Source organism: Eucyclogobius newberryi, unplaced genomic scaffold (assembly GCF_026437365.1).
Source record: "Eucyclogobius newberryi isolate DKJ021-1_F unplaced genomic scaffold, fEucNew1.0.hap1 SCAF_14, whole genome shotgun sequence".
NCBI classification, from domain to species: Eukaryota; Metazoa; Chordata; class Actinopteri; order Gobiiformes; family Gobiidae; genus Eucyclogobius; species Eucyclogobius newberryi.
Window position 1 is genome coordinate 24,661,405 of NW_027315768.1, and position 21,855 is coordinate 24,683,259.

General features: G+C 41.0%; 1 protein-coding gene across 1 annotated transcript in view; it reads right to left on the reverse strand.

Annotated features, from left to right (window-relative positions):
• Positions 1-21,449, reverse strand: part of pou1f1 (POU class 1 homeobox 1) — a 24,136-nt gene extending 2,687 nt beyond the window's left edge. Inside the window, exons 1-6 of the mRNA XM_072445108.1 lie at positions 21,081-21,449; positions 11,561-11,704; positions 11,377-11,475; positions 1,241-1,501; positions 271-435; positions 41-101 (exon numbers count right to left, since the gene is read on the reverse strand). Of these exons, the coding sequence (XP_072301209.1) occupies positions 41-101; positions 271-435; positions 1,241-1,501; positions 11,377-11,475; positions 11,561-11,704; positions 21,081-21,210 (860 nt within the window). The 5' untranslated portion in view covers positions 21,211-21,449. The remainder of the gene's footprint in view (positions 1-40; positions 102-270; positions 436-1,240; positions 1,502-11,376; positions 11,476-11,560; positions 11,705-21,080) is intronic.
• Positions 21,450-21,855: the final 406 nt, after the last annotated feature.

Consider the following 21,855-nt stretch of genomic DNA (forward strand, 5'->3'; position numbering starts at 1 on the left):
ACAAACCTAACACACTAGATATATGATAAACATTACATACCTGATAGTTGTCCTTCGTTTCCTCTTCCTTTCATTCATTCCCACTTTGTCACTGTACAGAGCTGCAGAAGGAGAACAAACACAATCATTAACACAGGCGTTTGGCAAAACTACAAAGACAGATGGCTGTACAAGGCAAAAACCTCTTAAATCACAACAATACCTTATCTTAGGGGGGATTATGGGTAAAATGAGTGGGATTAAGCATCTTCACGTGTGTTTTCATCTCACCACCAGCCAGCTCCGCCTCGTCCAGCCACTTCTCCAGGATGGCCTTGAGTTTACAGGCGTTTTTGAAGCTGAGTTGAAGGTTCTCGAAGCGGCAGATGGTGGTCTGACTGAACTCGGACCCGTGCACTGCTGCCAGCGCTTCTCCCACGTTGGTCTGAGTGTAGCCTGTGGGGAAAGGGATCGTAACGGACTGTGAAGGTGCTATTCTAATGTAAAAGCACAAGAACAGCGCTCTCCTCACGTAGAATCGAAACTCACAAAGTACAGTGAAGACAGTGTAGCATTTTTTGGGGGTAAATTGTTGATTTTTAAACTTGAACAGAAGGATTTTTGGCTTAGACCCGATTCTGGCTGCAAGTTATGCTTTGATGGACAACATAAATAAGAATGTTTTACTTTGAAATGACGTGTTGACAGAATTCTAAGGCAGAATTTGCTGTGAGATTGTAAATGTTTTGGCCTGGTTTATGCTGAATATCTTCCTAATTAATCCACATAAAACAAAAACTGGCACAAAGACAACATCTTGTCAACATCTTGCATAGACAAGGAAAAGATAAATCATTTCAATCTAAAAAAGGGGATTGTCAGTTGAAAGAATCCTACTGTGCGTTTTTGGAGCCGATTCTAAGCACATTATAATAAGGTTAAACATTTGTGGGTCATAAATCTGTATTTTTCATTCAAAAACAAGTCAATCCTTCTGAAATAACGTAATCAAATTCAAGAAAGTGAATTGTAAAATGACATTAACACTAGATTAGGTGTGTCACTGTCTACTTTATGCCAGTTTAGCCACTTGTTTTGTGCTTATATTTGTACATAAACCTACGATAATCAAAATCTTTCCTAAAATATCACCAAAATCTGACCATAACATGTTGAGTTTCATTAAAAAAAGAAGATAAAAACACCTCTGCTTGCTACAAAACCTCTCATAGTGGAATTAAGACAACTTCAAAGCACTCACCCAGCTTGATCCTCCTGATCTTAAAGTCGTTGGCAAACATCTCCAGCTCGCGGATCTGCGGGGAGTCCATGGCGGGGGCGTCTTCCTGCTCGCGGATGCTCTTCCTCGGGCCGTCCGGCTTCAGCTCGCCCCCCACAGCGGAGAGGGCCTCATCGGAGGAGAGCAGCGCCGGCGGCAGAGCGGAGAACCCGTGACTCAGGGCGCACGACCCGGTGCCCAGGCCGTGGTCCGGGAACTTGTAGAGGCAGGAGGTGAGCGACCCTGGGGAGGAAGAGAGGAGGGAGCTCAGAATGTGAAGGGAGACAAAACCATGTCAGAAGGGACTGAATGGACACCGCTCTGAGGACCAGTTTGGAACTTTCCGACAGCATTGGTTGAGCGCTTGTCCATTGATCATCCGCTCACACACATTCATACATCATGGTCGCTGTGTGTGAAGGGATGAGTGGTTTGTTGTGGATGTAGTGTCTGGAATTGTAGAAAATAGCTATAAAAATAAGTACTAGGACTGGGAGACACTTTGTTGACCAGTCTCCACAAATGAATCATGATTACTGCTTAAATCCAACATGTTTAATTCATATTTAATTTAAAATATTTGGTCTTTCACAGTATTTGAAAGACACAGCATTTGCTATTAATGGAATAATTTGAAATGGCAAAAATTGATTTCAATTTAAATGTATTGACACCAAAACCTTGTCATTTTAAAACCTTCTATATAATTCACACTTTATAGACTTCATAGTGGATCCGAGCAGCACATTTGAGACTCTCTCCTTGTGATGAAATGCTTTGTATTTCAGGTACTTTATTAATCCAGGGTGAGACTGGAACCTCACAAACAAGATGTAATCGCTCACATTCAACACATATCTTTACTCTGAACAAAAAGTAAACGGCCTCTGAAGATAAGAGTGTTACGCCTGAATGAGCATTTCATTCAGGCGTCACACTCTTATCTTTAGAGGCTTTTTACACAAACCTGGACTGACCCATCGGCCAATCACTGCACCTTCATTTAAAAGATTTTACTTTTTCCCAACATTTGAATATTATATGCAGCTTTAATCGGCACAGTTTTTGTCTGCTAATTGCTCTACTTTATTCACATTCATCTGAACTAGAGGCAGACGGCTTGTTTTTTGACATTTAACACTTTCCATAGCGTCTCGTGGGAGCTCCAGCTGCAGCTCCAGATAAGGCCCCGCACAAAACAACTTGATGATACAATGTAATCAAACATATTCATATTCAATGTAATGGATCAGCCGACCACAGCTTATGAAGTCAAACAGCTTTAGTCCTGATCGCTCTGGTGCTACAAACACGCCCAGGGTTCTTTTGATTTGGAATAAACTAAATCCATTCCTCTATGAAGGAATATCTTATGATTTGTTACTTCAACAGTTTTGAGTGTTTACTGAAATGTGGATTTAAATATAGAAAATAGGCCAGTTTCTGTCAAAAGTATTGATACCCACACGCTAATCAAGAATTTATAATGATAAGGGAGTGTTTACAGAGCCGAAACTGCCGTGTTATTATGTCTCGCGGCTCCTGAAACTGCTGCGAGATTTGACCGTTTTAGACCCCGCGGGGTAAAGGTTAGAGTTAGGGTTAGGGTTAAGGTTAGGGTTAGGGTTAGGGTTAGGGTTAGGGTTAGGGTTAGGGTTAGGGTTAAGGTTAAGGTTAGGGTTAGGGTTAGGGTTAGGGTTAGGGTTAAGGTTAGAGTTAGGGTTAGGGTTAGGGTTAAGGTTAAGGTTAGGGTTAGGGTTAAGGTTAGGGTTAGGGTTAGGGTTAGGGTTAGGGTTAGGGTTAAGGTTAAGGTTAAGGTTAGGGTTAGGGTTAGGGTTAAGGTTAAGGTTAGGGTTAGGGTTAAGGTTAAGGTTAGGGTTAGGGTTAGGGTTAGGGTTAGGGTTAGGGTTAGGGTTAAGGTTAAGGTTAGGGTTAGAGTTAGAGTTAGGGTTAGGGTTAGGGTTAGGGTTAGGGTTAAGGTTAAGGTTAGGGTTAGGGTTAAGGTTAAGGTTAGGGTTAGGGTTAGGGTTAAGGTTAAGGTTAGGGTTAGGGTTAGGGTTAAGGTTAAGGTTAAGGTTAAGGTTAGGGTTAGGGTTAGGGTTAAGGTTAAGGTTAGGGTTAGGGTTAGGGTTAAGGTTAGGGTTAGGGTTAAGGTTAGGGTTAGGGTTAAGGTTAAGGTTAGGGTTAGGGTTAGGGTTAGGGTTAGGGTTAGGGTTAGGGTTAGGGTTAAGGTTAAGGTTAAGGTTAGGGTTAGGGTTAGGGTTAGGGTTAAGGTTAAGGTTAGGGTTAGGGTTAGGTTTAAGGTTAAGGTTAGGGTTAGGGTTAGGGTTAAGGTTAAGGTTAAGGTTAGGGTTAGGGTTAGGGTTAAGGTTAAGGTTAGGGTTAGAGTTAGAGCTAGGGTTAGGGTTAGGGTTAGGGTTAAGGTTAGGGTTAGGGTTAAGGTTAAGGTTAGGGTTAGGGTTAAGGTTAAGGTTAGGGTTAGGGTTAAGGTTAAGGTTAGGGTTAGGGTTAGGGTTAGGGTTAAGGTTAGGGTTAGGGTTAGGGTTAGGGTTAAGGTTAGGGTTAAGGTTAGGGTAAGGGTTAGGGTTAGGGTTAGGGTTAGGGTCAGGGTCACGGTTAGGGTTAGAGTTAGGGTCAGGGTCAGGGTCAGGGTCAGGGTTAGGGTTAAGGTTAGGGTTAGGGTTAAGGTTAGGGTTAGGGTTAGGGTTAGGGTTAGGGTTAAGGTTAAGGTTAGGGTTAGGGTTAGGGTCAGAGTTAGAGTTAGAGTTAGGGTTAGGGTTAGAGTTAGGGTCAGAGTTAGCGTTAGGGTTAGGGTTAGGGTTAGGGTTAGAGTTAGGGTTAAGGTTAGGGTTAAGGTTAAGGTTAGGGTTAGGGTTAGGGTTAGGGTTAAGGTTAAGGTTAGGGTTAGGGTTAGGGTTAAGGTTAGGGTTAAGGTTAGGGTTAGAGTTAGGGTTAGGGTTAGAGTTAGGGTCAGAGTTAGAGTTAGGGTTAGGGTTAGGGTTAAGGTTAGGGTTAGAGTTAGGGTTAGGGTTAGAGTTAGGGTCAGAGTTAGAGTTAGGGTTAGGGTTAGGGTTAGAGTTAGGGTTAGGGTTAAGGTTAGGGTTAAGGTTAGGGTTAGGGTTAGAGTTAGGGTTAGAGTTAGGGTCAGAGTTAGAGTTAGGGTTAGGGTTAGGGTTAGAGTTAGGGTTAGAGTTAGAGTTAGAGTTAGGGTTAGGGTTAGGGTCAGAGTTAGGGTTAGGGTTAGGGTTAGGGTTAGAGTTAGAGTTAGGGTTAGGGTTAGGGTCAGAGTTAGAGTTAGGGTTAGGGTTAGGGTTAGGGTCAGAGTTAGAGTTAGAGTTAGGGTTAGGGTTAAGGTTAGGGTTAGGGTTAGGGTTAGGGTTAGGGTTAGGGTCAGAGTTAGAGTTAGGGTTAGGGTTAAGGTTAGGGTTAGGGTCAGAGTTAGCCATGAGGCTATATGGCATCCTGAAACTGCTGGGCTAGGGTTAGGGTTAGGGTTAGGGTTAGGGTTAGGGTTAGGGTCAGAGTTAGCCATGAGGCTATATGGCATCCTGAAACTGCTGGGCCATATGCTCTGCAGCCACGGCCAATAAAAAAAAACCTTTTCTGAAAGAATCAAGAAGGACCTTGATCTATAAGAAGTATAAGATCACAGGGCACTATTAAATAAGCTGCTATTATTTTGGGTTGAGAATTACATTCTGTTGTAGAAAAAGGTTTAAAATTGATCAGATGGAATCAAAACAAAAGTTCTTTCATACAGTCCATGAGTGTCATGTTGCACACCCTATTATCCAAAATCATACTAAAAGTATGTTCTAACATAATATGATCTGCAAATTAATTAATTAGGCCCGAGCGCCACAAGCTGGCGAGAGGCCTATTAATCTCGTAAGGCCGTGCGAAGCACGGCTGCGAAAGTGCGCACGTAGTGCGCACGAAATCGAGCGCGAAGCGCTCGCCCACTTCCAAACACTCACTAACGCACTCCTTCACTCATGCACGCCCCGTGCATACTAATTAGTAGTAGGAAAATGGAACATTACCGTTGTAAACGGGCGAAGCCCGTGCAAAAGTGCGCACTAAACGAGCACTTTACATTGAGATGACGACCGCGAAGCGGTCGTCATCCCCATATAAAGCACTCATTTGCATGTTCCGTGCATGTTCCGTGCATATAAGCATGTAATGCAAAAATGAACATTATTACTGTATAGAGGGCCAAAAACACAAAGTGGGCGGAGCCCACCCAAAATTAACGAAAGTACCCGTCAGTGACCAGGGACCCACACCATGAGGTAGGAAAGCGCGAGCGCTTTCCGAAAATGTATAGTTTATGATATTTGGAAAATGGGAAACATTGTTTTCGTATCGGAATATTATTCTTTCTTTCTTCTTCTCGGGACCAACCCCCCTATTTTTCACCCAGTGAACATTGACGAAAAGTCACAAAAATTTGCACACCTCTAAAAATCATGCCTCTCTACATTCTGGCTATTTCCCTTTTCTAAAATAAAAAAAAATTGGCGCGTCAGCGCCCCCAAATGTACCAAAAATGTATTGAGAGATGGGAAATGACCCAAAAAAAATCTGATCGTAGAATCATGAAATTTGGCGCAGAGGTAGATGGTGACAAGAGAAGTAAAAAATATTATTACGGCAACGCCGTCCGCCCAACCAAATGTCGACCATATTGCTTCAAAAATGGCTAAACATGACTTCGGAGTTTTTCCAAACGTCGTACTTTTACGAACTCCTCCCAGGGCGTTGGCCCTAAAAAGCTGAAATTTGGTGAAAATGCTACTGAGGAGTGGGACATCAAAAGTTATCCAAATTACATAGATACCTGTCACGGTCTCTGTGCGGCGAAGCCGCAAACTGTAGCAAGAATTTCAGAAATCTCCCAAATTTAACATTTCTGCCGTTTGCGCAGATAAAGTCCGAATTGCGTCAAATTAGAATCAGTTGTTAAACTTTTTGCCCTAAACTAACTTGAAGTGAAATAAATTAATTTGGAGCCACAGCGCCCCCTACAGATTTTATATGGAGGTTAAATGTTTAGTTTTGCCAAATTATATGAAATTTGACACACAACTCAATTTTAGAATCCCCATCAAAAAAGTCAATGAGACCCATGTCATAATTGTTATGGCTTTGCCGTAACGATGACCGAAACCTTCCATGTTTTTCCAATGGGGAAATCGCCAGAACATGTTTACACTTTAGACTTTCACAAACTCCTCTTAGGGCGTCAGCCCTATTAACCTGAAATTTGGTGAGACTCATCTTCAGGGGTGGACCATCAAAAGTTATCCACATTTTTATTCTAAGAGTCACGGTGTCTGTGCGGCAAAGCCGCACATTTTGCCAAGAATTCAAAATAAAATTGCTTTTTGATGGTAAAACAAAGGGGAGAAGATGTGACAGCGTCACAGATTCAGCAGTAGGCGTAATAAAAGGACAATTGGGGCGCGTTAGCGCCCCCTCCTCTTGCGGCGTGGCGGCGGCGTAGCGAGGGCCGATCATTGCCGCTTGCGGCTATATTTTAAGTTTTATTATTTTTTAAAAACCCTCCATTTTCCAAGGCCAATAGCTGTAACACTGTTTAATGCAACATCCCCCCCTGGTGTCTGCCCCTGTGAATCACACTCTGTACTCACATATCAGATATTATCAGATGCATAAAATGAATTTGTAGTTTAAACATTCGTCTTTATAAGACATTGAATAGAGCGGATGCACCTTGATCATCATCTCTCTTTGATATAGTTGAACAAATAAACTATTCCGCAAAGAAAACAAGATGAATATAATATAATCTGGGATGGCATTTGTTGAAAGGAGTTTTTGATTTTTTGTGTGATCAACAAATGCATTTAATTAACTTTAAACTAGCCTACATTCCAGATCATTTTCTACAGTAGCAGCACATTAATGTACAGTTGAGATTGGGACATTACAGATTGATTGACATTGATTTAATTTACAAAACAAAAGCTGCAAAGACCTTCTGTACATTAATACAAATACTTACGATATGAGCAACAACAATTAAAAGAGTCAAGTTCAATAGCTTCATTTTCCTGCAACTCTTCAATTTATCCATGTTTATTTAATAATCATTGTTCTTCCCACAGAGACGTGTAAAGTGTATGTGTAGGATACAGCGGTGCACACAGCCTTTGTGTCTTTGTTCATGGAGAGGGAAGATGCACAACCCCATTTCAAACAAACGTGAGCTGAGACATGGGGTTTGTGGACGTAACGGCGAGCTAATGGAGGAGTGGGGTCTGTGTGGGTCTTCACTGGAGTAAAACACAAATACAAATACACAAAAGGGCATATAAATATAGGCTGGATTAACACTCAGCTTGTAAGCTCTACACATGCACAGTTTTATTGCATTTATTCATAGAACTAATCACACCATGTTGATTTGTCTGAAAGTCCCGTTTATGAGTGAAGAAAATCTAGCACCGTTGCCATAGCAATTTGCAGTACAAAATATAAGTCTATTCTGGCTTTGAAATGGGATTCGAAATAAACAGTAAGTTAAAAGCCATGAGCAGAGTTTGTGCAGATGAGATCGCAACGTTTGTAATTTTGACTGTGAGTTTTTGTGGTGAATCATGAAATCTGTTCCTGAAAGAGCTCGAAACACGTCTAAACCTGAAAGAACTGCTACAGTCAACAACTAATATAAAGGTCTACAACGCTGATTGATGTTTAGTTGATTTTTGACATCTAATAAAAGCAAGTAACAGTAGTATAAAGCCAGATAAACCACTGCGATTTTGTGCTATTTATTACTTTACTGGACTTTGGGATCATGAATTATTACATTTCTCTTTTTAAATATGCTGTTCCTGAAACTGTTCATTGAGGAAAGTAAAGATCCGAGGTGATCTCCCCCAGTCGTTCCAAGCAACAACAAAGACACTTGATACAACAAATTGGAAACTGAAAGTGATTTTCAACAAGAAAAGACCAAAATGAGCCAAAAACCAAACCAAAATGCATTTATCGATTGATAAAAGAGCTATTCTTCAACGAGTATTATGTAACTTTTGTGTGTTCCACATTGTGGCATTAAACTATCACCAAGGAGACAAGCACCAGTTCAGGTTACAGGTCAGATCTATGGAGAGGTGACACTGCTCACAGTAAGAAAACATGTTTGTAACTGTATTTTTGAGCATTAAAACACATAATAAATTATTTTACAATCACATCTCCAGGAAGACAAACAGGTAGTGGACCCGCCCGCCAACAGGAAAGTGACATAATGCCCCTTTAAGGTTTAGTCTACAGTTATATGTCATTGGTTCATTGTTTCTGCTCCTCTTCATTCATCAACTGCTTTTCAATGAATGAAAAACTCTTTTACACAATCAATATTATTACAACATTGGACCTTTCTACAACAGCCACTATGATACAGTTATTCATATTATCGTGTCTCAATGAGTTCCGGACCGTCACAAGTCCTCTCCACGGTGGAAAGCCTCAGTGCGGGTGGTTGAACTTCAGGATTATTCATTGTGGTACAGTTGACACAGTGAGACCCGAGTCATTAAAAACGCTCCTGTCCGACTCTGGTAATTACTGCAGTTCCACTACAACCTCAGCCCCTGCGTTCAATCACTGCAGTCACACACCAAATCACCATTTTTGTACCATAATTTATGTTTCCTCGTTAGGTTCTTTACCATTTTATTAGCTTGGATTACGTCGGTCCTACATTAAACTAAAGAGTTCCTGCTTCCTGTAGGACCTTTCAACAATAACAGAGGCCAATTCCATTCAAGGGTTTCAGGCATAAGAATTCCTTCCAGGTTTGAAGGCTTCACCATGGCAACGGCCCTTCGTTGTTATAGCAATAGCACAATTCAAATACAAATATTGTATCTTTTCATTGAAAGGTCCTCACATCATCTTTTAATCAGGAAGGAATTATACATTTTCATGAAAAACCATGAATTGTATGCCTCATTGTTTTTCACCATTCCAAAGAGAGTATATTTTGTAATGAATTGTTAATTGCTACGACAACTGTCTTGATTTTTCATCATTCTGAACCAGATCGCTCCTTGCAATTAGTCAGAATGTAGGTCAGACAATAGATTTCAATTCCTCCACTTTTATTTCCAACATATTCCACACTATTTCATATCTATATCTATTTTTTTAACAAATGAGGCCAAGTAAATTGTGTGCCTTAAATGTAATAATCATTGGATAACAATCAAGGATAATTCAAATATTCATTTTATTTAATTCTAACTATGTCACAACTCGCTTTAACCACAAAATGCCACAAAAAGTAAAGTCATGTGTCTTTATTAATGAGTAAAACTTTGCACTACTGTCAGGATTTACAAACACAGTGGTACAATAGCAAAGAATAATGGAAAGAAGTAAATAAAAAAGCCTTGAAAACCACCAAAAATCTAAGATAAATATATACTAAAGTAAATATACTGCCAGGAGTTATTTTTGAACGAACGTTAAGTTTAGTATTTAAAACATTCAAATCTCCATTGGCTTAATTTAACAGCAAATACTAGATAATGGATTTGACGACACAATTCGGATCTTTATTGATACTTAACCTAATAAGTTGTGTTTGAAGTCATTCTTTCAGTATTTCACTCACGTGGACACCTCACTGCTTTATTAAAGTCTGGCTCTAGAATCCAGAGGACGTTTTCATTTAACCGGTGCAAATGTTAATTAAGGCTGAAATAAAGGCTGCAGTGATGCCACAACTTATGTCATGAGAAGATCAGATCAGATGACAGCACTTTTGAATTGGGTTTGTCGAGTGGAATAACTTTTGTTCAGGGTTAGGGTTACTTTTGTGCAATTTAAAGTGGATTCTGTAACATAATGGTTTGTTTTAGTAGCTAATTTGGTCGAGCATTTACCCCCGAACTAGATGTTCTCCTTGATTACAAGTTGAGACCTGGATCTCATGTAGCATGTAGTTTTTGGTTTCAATATAATTTAATACTTTATTGAAGATAATTATTTAGAAACAAACTGTGTTGATCATGTTGAAAAGCATGAACATTGAGACATAAAAAGAAAGGAAGAAAAATGCAAAATTTACCACAAAATATAATCAATCAAATGTAATTAGTCAACAAATGAGCACATTCACTCTGTTTTGGGCCCAGTTTGAGTCCTATATAGATTTGGTTTAGTCTCATTCTAGTTTAGTCTTGGGCTGTGCCATTAATCAAATTTGAATTGAGATTGAGATTCAGTCAGTTCTATATTGATTAGCCGGGTGCTTTTTAATGGAGAGGTCCACAGCCAATCCGGTCAGTAAAAGCGTGTGCAGCACATTAGTCCCCTGTTAAATGTTTGTTTTGTTCATGTTCAAGGCCAGTTGTATTCATTTTTAATAAGAAAAAAACATGATACAAGGGATAAAATATGATTAAATGTACATGTTTTTGTTTGTTTGCTTGTTTGTCATATTGCTCAGTCGTAAGTCTTGGTTTAGTTCCAGGTTTGGTCCTATGTTTGGACCAGTTTTTAACATCTCTTTCTGCTTCCTCTGTACATTCCCCTGTGTAAGTCCATGGCTTTTATTATTAGCTCTATTGTTCTTGACCACTCTCTGTGTGGTCAGTGTGATGCAGGTCTATAGAGTCTGTAAGCAGCGTCCAAAACAACACCTACAACATGTGAGTCATTACCGCTTTGCTGACTGAGTACATCCACTACTCTCCAATAGAACAGTGACGTTAAAAGTGAAATATTTTTACTTCAACCATAAATGTACAGTATACTGCAGTTTCATTGATTACACTGAGATAATATAAACAGTTGGTGGGCTTGTCTTTTGTATTCAGGAAACATTCAGATTTAGTTTTTTTTATACTTTCTTGGTCAACAATACTCACTCCCACCACAAGAGGCCAGTAACGAAACAAAAGATTATTGTAAGACGTTGAGTATTTGAGTCCACAGATCCAACTTTGACTTTTAAAAGTTTCCAAACCGGGAAATGTAACTTTGAAGAGCCGGTAATCAAGTCTAAATGGATTCACGTTGCATCCATAGAAACACACATGGTGCTAATTGACTGTCCCTGATGTGTGTTTTTTTACCTTGCAGTGGGTTGGTGGCGCTGACCATGTTGGGGTGAGGCACGGCGCAGGTCTGGAGGATCCGAGTCTGAGAAATACTGGCCGAGAGCATCTCCTGAGCTGCACATAATATGTGGTAATAACATGTGATTATCCCCTCCAGCTCTGCCATCCACAGGTACAGATTAGGCCACATGTGCCTCACCTGTCATCATGCCGTAGGCCTGCTGGTTGCTGTAGTGACAGGGGGTGACGGGGTAGTGTAGGCTCGGGGGTGCGTTTCCGAGGGGCGCGGAGAGGTGCATGTGGGAGCGTTTGGACGACTGACCCAAGGACAGTCCTGAAGGAAAAAAACAAGATAATATTAGATTTTTTTCTGTTTGTTTAAAGAAGAACAATTCGCAGTTGTAAATTATTATATATTTTGTTCTCATAGGATGTCAATATTATTTGATAGCTTGACAATAGTTATTATTCATGTGCACAATACATTAATAACAATTAAATCTACAGTATTTTCAAAAAAGTATACCTATGATGGAAAGTATTTTTTCTTGAGCTTTGTTATGTCAAAATATCAATACATTCTCATTCAGACTGCTACATTTCACAAGGTTTGTCATTCACTTAAGGAATGGTAACATAATGGAGAATGAACATGAAGTAAGCATTTAAATGTTGTTTTTATCATGGTTTCAAAAATAGAGAATATTCAAAAATATAGCCGCAAGCGGCAATGATCGGCCCTCGCCACACCGCCGCCACGCCGCAAGAGGAGGGGGCGCTAACGCCTTTTATTACGCCTACTGCTGAATCTGTGACGCTGTCACATCTTCTCCCCTTTGTTTTACCATCAAAAAGCAATTTTATTTAGAATTCTTGGCAAAATGTGCGGCTTTGCCGCACAGACACCGTGACTCTTTGAATAAAAATGTGGATAACTTTTGATGGTCCACCCCTGAAGATGAGTCTCACCAAATTTCAGGTTAATAGGGCTGACGCCCTGAGGGGGAGGAGTTGGTGAAAGTCTAAAGTGTAAACATGTTCTGGTGATTTCCCCATTGGAATAACATGGGAGGTTTCGGTCATAGCTACAGCAAAGCCATAACGATTATGACATGGGTCTCATTTACTTTTTTGATGGGGATGCCAAAATTGAGTTTTGTGTCAAATTTCAGATAATTTCGCAAAACTAAACATTTAACCTTCATATAAAATCTGTAGGGGGCGCTGTGGCGCAAAATTAATTTATTTCACTTCAAGTAGGTTTAGGGCAAAGAGTTTAACAACTGATTGTAATTTGACGCAATTCAGACTTTATCTGCGCAAACGGCAGAAATGTTAAATTGGGGAGATTTCTGAAATTCTAGCTACAGTTTGCGGCTTCGCCGCACAGAGACCGTGACAGGTATCAATGTAATTTGAATAACTTTTGATGTCCCACTCCTCAGTAGCATTTTCACCAAATTTCAGCTTTTTAGAGCCAACGCCCTGGGAGGAGTTCGTAAAAGTACGACGTTTGGAAAAACTCACGAGTCATGCTTAGCCATTTTTGAAGCAATATGGCCGACATTTGGTTGGGCGGACGGCGTTGCCGTAATAATATTTTTTACTTCTCTTGTCACCATCTACCTCTGCGCCAAATTTCATGATTCTACGATCAGATTTTTTTTGGGTCATTTCCTATCTCTCAATGCATTTTTGGTACATTTGGGGGCGCTGACGCGCCAATTTTTTTTTATTTTAGAAAAGGGAAATAGCCAGAATGTAGAGAGGCACGATTTTTAGAGGTGTGCAAATTTTTGTGACTTTTCGTCATTGTTCACTGGGTAAAAAATAGGGGGGTTGGTCCCGAGAAGAAAGAAAGAAGAAAGAAGAAAGAATTAAAGCCGCAAGCGGCATCCAACGGCCCTCGCGGGCCGCCGGCCTTCCGACTCTGCGCTTTCGACTTGATAAAGATGGCCCCCTTATTGTGTGTTGAATTAAAAAAGAACTTGACAGACGGCGACACATTGGACATGGCCAATCCAGTGCAAATGAACACAAGTGTCAGTCAAATTTGCTGCGCCGCCGCACAGAGACCGTAGCACTTAGAATATAAATATGGATAACTTTTGATGCCGCGCTTGTGTAGATCATATTCCCAAAGTAAAGCTTGATCGAGCTATTGCCCACGGAGGAGTTTGTTAAAGTGTGAAGCATAAATGTGAACATTTCAAAGATTTGGCGTTTTCCCATTTGTGACAGTATATTTGCAGCTCCACAGCACAGAGACCGTAGCACTTAAAATCAAAATATGACTAACTTTTGATGCCCCGTTTGTGTAGATGATTTTCCCCAAATATGAGCTTGATCGGGCAATCGGCCTAGGAGGAGTTCGTTAAAGTGTGAAGCGTAAAAATGTGGTGATTTTAGAGATTTCACTGTTTTCCCATTTCTGACATATATTTGCGGGTCCGCCACACAGAGACCGTAGCACTTAAAATCAAAATTTGACTAACTTTTGATGCCCCGCTTGTGTAGATGATTTTCCCCAAATATGAGTTTGATCGGACAATCGCCCTAGGAGGAGTTTGTTAAAGTGTGAAGCGTAAAAATGTGGTGATTTGAGCGATTCTGCAATTTTCCCAACATGGGATAACATGGGATGTTTCTGTCATCGCTACGGTTACGCCGTACAAAATATGACTTTGGCTCTCATACTTTTATGATCAGGATGGCAAATTAGAATTTTGTTCAAAATATCATGTCATTTGGAAAAACTCTATTGTTTATAGGCCACTCTGAAGGCCAAATAGTCAGAATTCAGGGAAACGTTTGCGGCTCCGTCGCACAGAGACCGTAAAAGTTATCCTTAAAATTTGGATAACTTTAGATGCTCCACTTGTCTAGAGGACGTACACCGATTTAGAAGTTGGCGGGCAAAACGCACTAGGAGGAGTTTGTTAAAGTGTAAAACATAAAAATGTGGTAATTTGAGAGATTTTGCGGTTTTCCCATAGGGATAACATGGGAGGTTTCTGTCATCGCTACGACTACGCCGTAAAAATTAAGGAATTTGTCTCATTGGCTTTTTTGATCGGGATGGCCAAATAGAATTTTGGGTAAAGTTTAGAACATTTTGGTAAAACTAATTTTTGACCTTCAATGTTAATTTAAAGGTCACTCTGTAGGGGGCGCTATCGCGGCCATTTCAATTTTGTCATCATAAACTGGTCCAAACTAGAAAGTTGAACAACTGATTCAAATTTGGTCCTAATCGGACTTGTTTTGATCAAATGGGAACAATTTTTAGATCTGCAATATCCCAAAATAAGTTGTCCAACTTTGCGGCTGCGCCGCACACAGACCGTAAAAGGTATCTCAAAAAATTGGATAACTTTAGATGCCCCACTTGTCCAGAGGACGTCCGCCGATTTTGAAGTCGGTGGGCAAAACGCCCTAGGAGGAGTTCGTCAAAGTTTGACGTGAACAAAATGGCTAACACAGCGTGTTTTCATTTTCAAAGGAAGATGGCGGCCATAGGGTAAGTCTGGGGGCGTGGCCACAATAATATTTTTTTTTTGTCCTCACGAGAGGAATGCGTGTCCCGAATTTCGTAGCTTTACGCCAAAGTTGACCTCGGGGCGTCTCCCATAGGCGCAATGTATTTTGACTTTTGTCGGTGGCGCTGTCGCGCCATTTTTTAATGAAAAAAAAAATGGCCCAGAAAAAATCAAATTCTTCGCCGATTCTGAATTTTGGGCAAAGTTTGGTGAGTTTTTGAGCATGTTCAGGGGGTCAAATTAGAGCTCAAAAAGCAGAAGAACAAGAAAAATAATAAAAATAAAAATAATTAAAGCCGCAAGCGGCATCCAACGGCCCTCGCGGGCCGCCGGCCTTCCGACTCTGCGCTTTCGACTTGATAAAGATGGCGCTCTTATTGTGTTGGATTAAAAAAGAACTTGACAGACGGCGACACAATTGACATGGCCAATCCAGTGCAAATGAACACAAGTGTCGGTCAAATGTGCGGGTCCGCTGCACAGAGACCGTGACACTTGGAATAAAAATATGGATAACTTTTGATGCCCCGCTTGTGTAGATGATTTTCTCCAAATATGAGTTTGATCGGACAATCGCCCTAGGAGGAGTTTGTTAAAGTGTGAAGCGTAAAAATGTGGTGATTTGAGCGATTCTACGATTTTCCCATAAGGATAACATGGGATGTTTCTGTCATCGCTACGGTTACGCCGTACAAAATATGACTTTGGCCCTCATACTTTTATGATCAGGATGGCAAATTAGAATTTTGTTCAAAATATCATGTCATTTGGAAAAACTCTATTGTTTATAGGCCACTCTGAAGGCCAAATAGTCAGAATTCTGGGAAACGTTTGCGGCTCCGTCGCACAGAGACCGTAAAAGCTATCCTTAAAATTTGGATAACTTTAGATACACCACTTGTCTAGAGGACGTACACCGATTTTGAGGTCGGTGGGCAAAACGCACTAGGAGGAGTTTGTTAAAGTGTGAAACAGAAAAATGTGGATATTCGAGAGATTTAGCGGTTTTCCCATAGGGATAACATGGGAGGTTTATGTCATCGCTACGACTACGCCGTAAAAATTAAGGCATTTGTCTGATTGGCTTTTTTGATCGGGACGCCAAAATAGAATTTTGGGTAAAGTTTAGAAAAATTTGGTAAAACTAATTTTTGACCTTCAATGTTAATTTAAAGGTCACTCTGTAGGGGGCGCTATCGCGCCCATTTCAATTTTGTCATCATAAACTGGTCCAAACTAGAAAGTTGAACAACTGATTCAAATTTGGTCATAATCGGACTTGTTTTGATCAAATGGGAACAATTTTTAGATCTGCAATATCCCAAAATAAGTTGTCCAACTTTGCGGCTGCGCCGCACACAGACCGTAAGAGGTATACCAAAAAATTGGATAACTTTAGATGCCCCACTTGTCCAGAGGACGTCCGCCGATTTTGAAGTCAGTGGGCAAAACGCCCTAGGAGGAGTTCGTCAAAGTTTGACGTGAACAAAATGGCTAACACAGCGTGTTTTCATTTTCAAAGGAAGATGGCGGCCATAGGGTAAGTCTGGGGGCGTGGCCACAATAATATTTTTTTTTGTCCTCACGAGAGGAATGCGTGTCCCGAATTTCGTAGCTTTACGCCAAAGTTGACCTCGGGGCGTCTCCCATAGGCGCAATGTATTTTGACTTTTGTCGGTGGCGCTGTCGCGCCATTTTTTAATGAAAAAAAAAATGGCCCAGAAAAAATCAAATTCTTCGCCGATTCTGAATTTTGGGCAAAGTTTGGTGAGTTTTCGAGCATGTTCAGGGGGTCAAATTAGAGCTCAAAAAGCAGAAGAACAAGAAAAATAATAAAAAATATAGCCGCAAGCGGCAATGATCGGCCCTCGCCACGCCGCCGCCACACCGCCGCCACGCCGCAAGAGGAGGGGGCGCTAACGCGCCCCAATTGTCCTTTTATTACGCTAAACATAACTAAACATTTAACCTCCATATAAAATCTGTAGGGGGCGCTGTGGCGCCAAATGAATTTATTTCACTTCAAGTAGGTTTAGGACTAAGAGTTTAACAACTGATTCTAATTTGACGCAATTCGGACTTTATCTGCGCAAACGGCAGAAATGTTAAATTTGGGAGATTTCTGAAATTCTAGCTAAAGTTTGCGGCTTTGCCGCACAGAGACCGTGACAGGTATCAATGTAATTTGGATAACTTTTGATGTCCCACTCCTCAGTAGCATTTTCACCAAATTTCAGCTTTTTAGGGCCAACGCCCTGGGAGGAGTTCGTAAAAGTACGACGTTTGGAAAAACTCCGAAGTCATGTTTAGCCATTTTTGAAGCAATATGGCCGACATTTGGTTCGGGGGACGGCGTTGCCGTAATAATATTTTTTACTTCTCTTGTCACCATCTACCTCTGCGCCAAATTTCATGATTCTACGATCAGATTTTTTTTGGGTCATTTCCCATCTCTCAATGCATTTTTGGTACATTTGGGGGCGCTGACGCGCCATTTTTTTTTATTTTAGAAAAGGGAAATAGCCAGAATGTAGAGAGGCACGATTTTTAGAGGTGTGAACATTTTTGTGACTTTTCGTCAATGTTCACTGGGTGAAAAATAGGGGGGTTGGTCCCGAGAAGAAGAAAGAAGAAAGAAGAAAGAAGAAAGAAGAAAGAAGAAAGAAGAAAGAAGAAAGAAGAAAGAAGAAAGAAGAAAGAAGAAAGAATAATATTCCGATGCGAAAACAATGTTTCCCATTTTTCAAATATCATAAACTATACATTTTCGGAAAGCGCTCGCGCTTTCCTACCTCATGGTGTGGGTCCCTGGTCACTGACGGGTACTTTCGTTAATTTTGAGTGGGCTCCGCCCACTTTGTGTTTTTGGCCCTCTATACAGTAATAATGTTCAATTTTTGCATTACATGCTTATATGCACGGAACATGCAAGAGATGGGGAACGTATTCGTGAGCTACTTAGCGCAAATGAGTGCTTTATATGGGGATGACGACCGCGAAGCGGTCGTCATCTCAATGTAAAATGCTCGTTTAGTGCGCACTTTTGCACGGGCTTCGCCCGTTTACAACGGTAATGTTCCATTTTCCTACAACTAATTAGCATGCACGGGGCGTGCATGAGTGAAGGAGTGCGTTAGTGAGTGTTTGGAAGGGGGCGAGCGCTTCGCGCTCGATTTCGTGCGCACTACGTGCGCATTTTTGCAGCCGTGCTTCGCACGGCCTTACGAAATTAATAGGCCTCTCGCCAGCTTGTGGCGCTCGGGCCTAATAATATTTTTAGCAAAAACAATATAGCCGTTTCCACTATAACAACAAATTATACATCGTTTGAAAGCTCTAAGCCTTCCCGATGCCGCCATGGGGTGGAATCATCATTACGAGCGCTTACGCGCTCGTCACTCCCTATTCCCTCGGGATGCCCCGCCCACTCCCCATAGACTTCCATTGATTTGAACAGATACAAGCATGGCCCATGCCTGCGGCATGGATTCTCGCGTACGGGACGATGCCAGGAGGGTTTTTGGAGGAATGCAGCGCTTCGCGCTGCTGTTGTCAACAATGAGTGAATGGGCTACGCCCATTCACTCATTGTTGACTATTTCTGTCATAGCAGGAGTAAGTATGCATGATCCATGCCTTCGGCATGGGCTAGATCACTGTACTTGCCAGGGGCGACGGGGCACCAAACATGTTTGGTCAAACAGTTGCAACGCTGCCGAGAAGCGTTGCGGGAGCAATAGGCCCTCCGCCCTGCTGGGGCTCGGGCCTAATAATATTCCGATGCGAAAACAATGTTTCCCATTTTTCAAATATCATAAACTATACATTTTCGGAAAGCGCTCGCGCTTTCCTACCTCATGGTGTGGGTCCCTGGTCACTGACGGGTACTTTCGTTAATTTTGAGTGGGCTCCGCCCACTTTGTGTTTTTGGCCCTCTATACAGTAATAATGTTACATTTTTGCCTTACATATGTGTGTTATATGCACGGAACATGCAAGAGATGGGGAACGTATTCGTGAGCTACTTAGCGCAAATGAGTGCTTTATATGGGGATGACAATGTAAAGTGCTTGTTTAGTGCGCACTTTTGCATGGGCTTCGCCCGTTTACAACGGTAATGTTCCATTTTCCTACTACTAATTAGTATGCACGGGGCGTGCGTGAGTGAAGGAGTGCGTTAGTGAGTGTTTGGAAGTGGGCGAGCGCTTCGCGCTCGATTTCGTGCGCACTAAGTGCGCACTTTCGCAGCTGTGCTTCGCACGGCCTTACGAGATTAATAGGCCTCTCGCCAGCTTGTGGCGCTCGGGCCTAATAATAATATTTTTAGCAAAAACAATATAGCCATTTCCACTATAACAACAAATTGTACATCGTTTGAAAGCTCTAAGCTTTCCCCATGCGGCCATGGGGTGGAATCATCATTACGAGCGCTTACGCGCTCGTCACTCCCTATTCCGATGATTCATTCACTCATTGTTGACTATTTCTGTCATAGCAGGAGTAAGTATGCATGATCCATGCCTTCGGCATGGGCTAGTTCACTGTACTTGCCAGGGGCGACGGGGCACCCGGTCAGACAGTTGCAACACTGCCTTCGGCAGCGTTGTGGGAGCAATAGGCCCTCCGCCCTGCTGGGGCTCGGGCCTAATTAGTCATAGCAATATACCATTCATCGGAGCATTGTATTGAGGACGTTTGACCATTAAAAATCTAGAATATCACAGAATAACTGAAGTGCAGTAGTAATAACTCCAGCAGTATTTGTATTCACAGTACTGAGCTGATATTCCTTCATGTTGCATACCTTTTTATATTTTCACATTATACATTTATTTCAGCTTTTTGTGTGTGTTAATTATATGAAAAAAGCTATACAATCAATCAACACCATTTCTGATTCCACAATGACATTTATGCCCCTTTTTATATGATTTTAGTGTAATTTTAACACAAAATAATAATATTATCATGTGGTCTTAGACTCGTTCTGCTTAATTATTCAGAAAAAAAGATCAACATTTGCTCTATTTAATATAATACACATCATCAATACTTTTTTATGTGAGTATCTAGTCCCTGCATAGTTTTCAGTATTGATTTGGATTTGGATATGGATGTCCTTTTGACCACCAGATGTCAAATGTTCAGACAAAGCATTATTATATTATTCCTTCTTGTCTTGTCTCTAACTCTTGGCGTGGTGAAGCTCTCTCATTGTTCCCTATGTAACAATAACAATAGCACAAGCACCGAGCAGATCCAGGACGTTTTACCCACAATGCCCCATGATGAGAAGGAACTGAGAAGGGCCCCGGAAAGTTTAATTACCCACTTCTCACAGGCTGAGCCCAACCATCTGATTACATGCGTTTACATAATTAGATCTGCATCGGAATAAATGTATTTCTGTACCCTTCGTGCCATGTGGGACAATAAAGGAATATCTTATCTTAAAATGTAGTTTACACATTCTCAAATACATTCAGAGGGGAAGTTCTCACCCAACTATAATGTGGCTTCTAGTATCTATTACTACTCCTACTTCTACTACTTCTACTACTTCTACTACTTCTACTGCTACTGCTGCTGCTGCTGTCAAACCTGCAACCTTTTGTTAAATGTGTTTATTATGTGGTTATTTATCACAACTCTAATATACAATCATATTTACTGCAAGGAGGTCTGTAAATAATGACAATTTATAAATCTCAGAATTCCCCGAGCATATTTTTTGCATGAGCAATCACATTAGGCAGCATAAAAAGGAAGATTATACATGCAAATTTTAACTAAAGTGGCACTAAGTACGTTTTTTTTGGGTGAAGAGTCCAAAAACGTTCTCTTCTCTGTTGATATAATTTTGACTAGAATTATTTTTTGGCATAAAAATACCTGTAATAAATTAATGAATTCATAAATTAATGATAGATATGTTTATAACATACTGTGGAACATTCCAGGGAAAGAAACTACATTTTTACGACACAAACTGGCAATGTTTTTTGAACCAGAAAACTTTAAAAAAAATACAAATATCAGACAAGTTTGGATTGTTTTCCGAATATAATATAATGCTCCAAAATGCCCTAAAGATATGTTACTTCCTAAAATCTTGTAAAGGTAACATGTTAATTCCCCCCCACGCTCTGTAAAGTGTGAAAGTGTGTTTGTGTTGTTTACCTGCAGACACCATGGAGTGGGCGTGAGAGCCGGTGGACAGACAGTCACTGGTGGACGCGTGGTGCATCAGGATGGGCAACTCTGAAGCCAGCGAATTGAACGAGTCGGCACTGAACGCCTGACACGCCATCGCTGCCCGCTTTAGCCCCAAACGCCTCCTTCAGCTAAATCTCCAAACTAAACAAGGCTTTTATAACGGCGATTGGACTCTATTCATTCTATCATGTCGTGTCGTCGACTGAACTTGTCTCAGCGCTTTTTTTCCTCCTTCTCTTCCTTTTCCTTGTCTTTTTTGGTGCTTTTGCTCTCTGCCTCAGTCAAGCATCATCGCAGTTCAGCACCTGGGGAATTTTCAAGTGGGAAAGTGCAATCCGTTCTCGACTTTTTTCGGGGCTTTTTGTGTTAGTAAGTGGATGTCAGCACTTCAGCGGGTTTTTTTCACAGTTTTAGGCTACACTCAACCAAAACTTTCAAGAAAAAAAGGTAGTTAAAGTATTAAGTCTCAAGTTCAATGCGAGTGCCAGTGGTTCTCAAAGTTTTCACACTAGCTAATACCTCAACAATTGACCTCTAAATAGCCCGAAAATATGAATTATTCAATAACTAACGCATGTCAAAATTGAAATACTGCAGAGAATTTTAACTAAACATGGACAAACGTAAACTGGGAATAAATTGGGACTAACCTGGAATAAATCAATAGTAAATGCGTTTTGAAACAGGACTTAAACTACTTAAGAATGAATCCAGCACTGAAACAAAGATCAAATCTAGA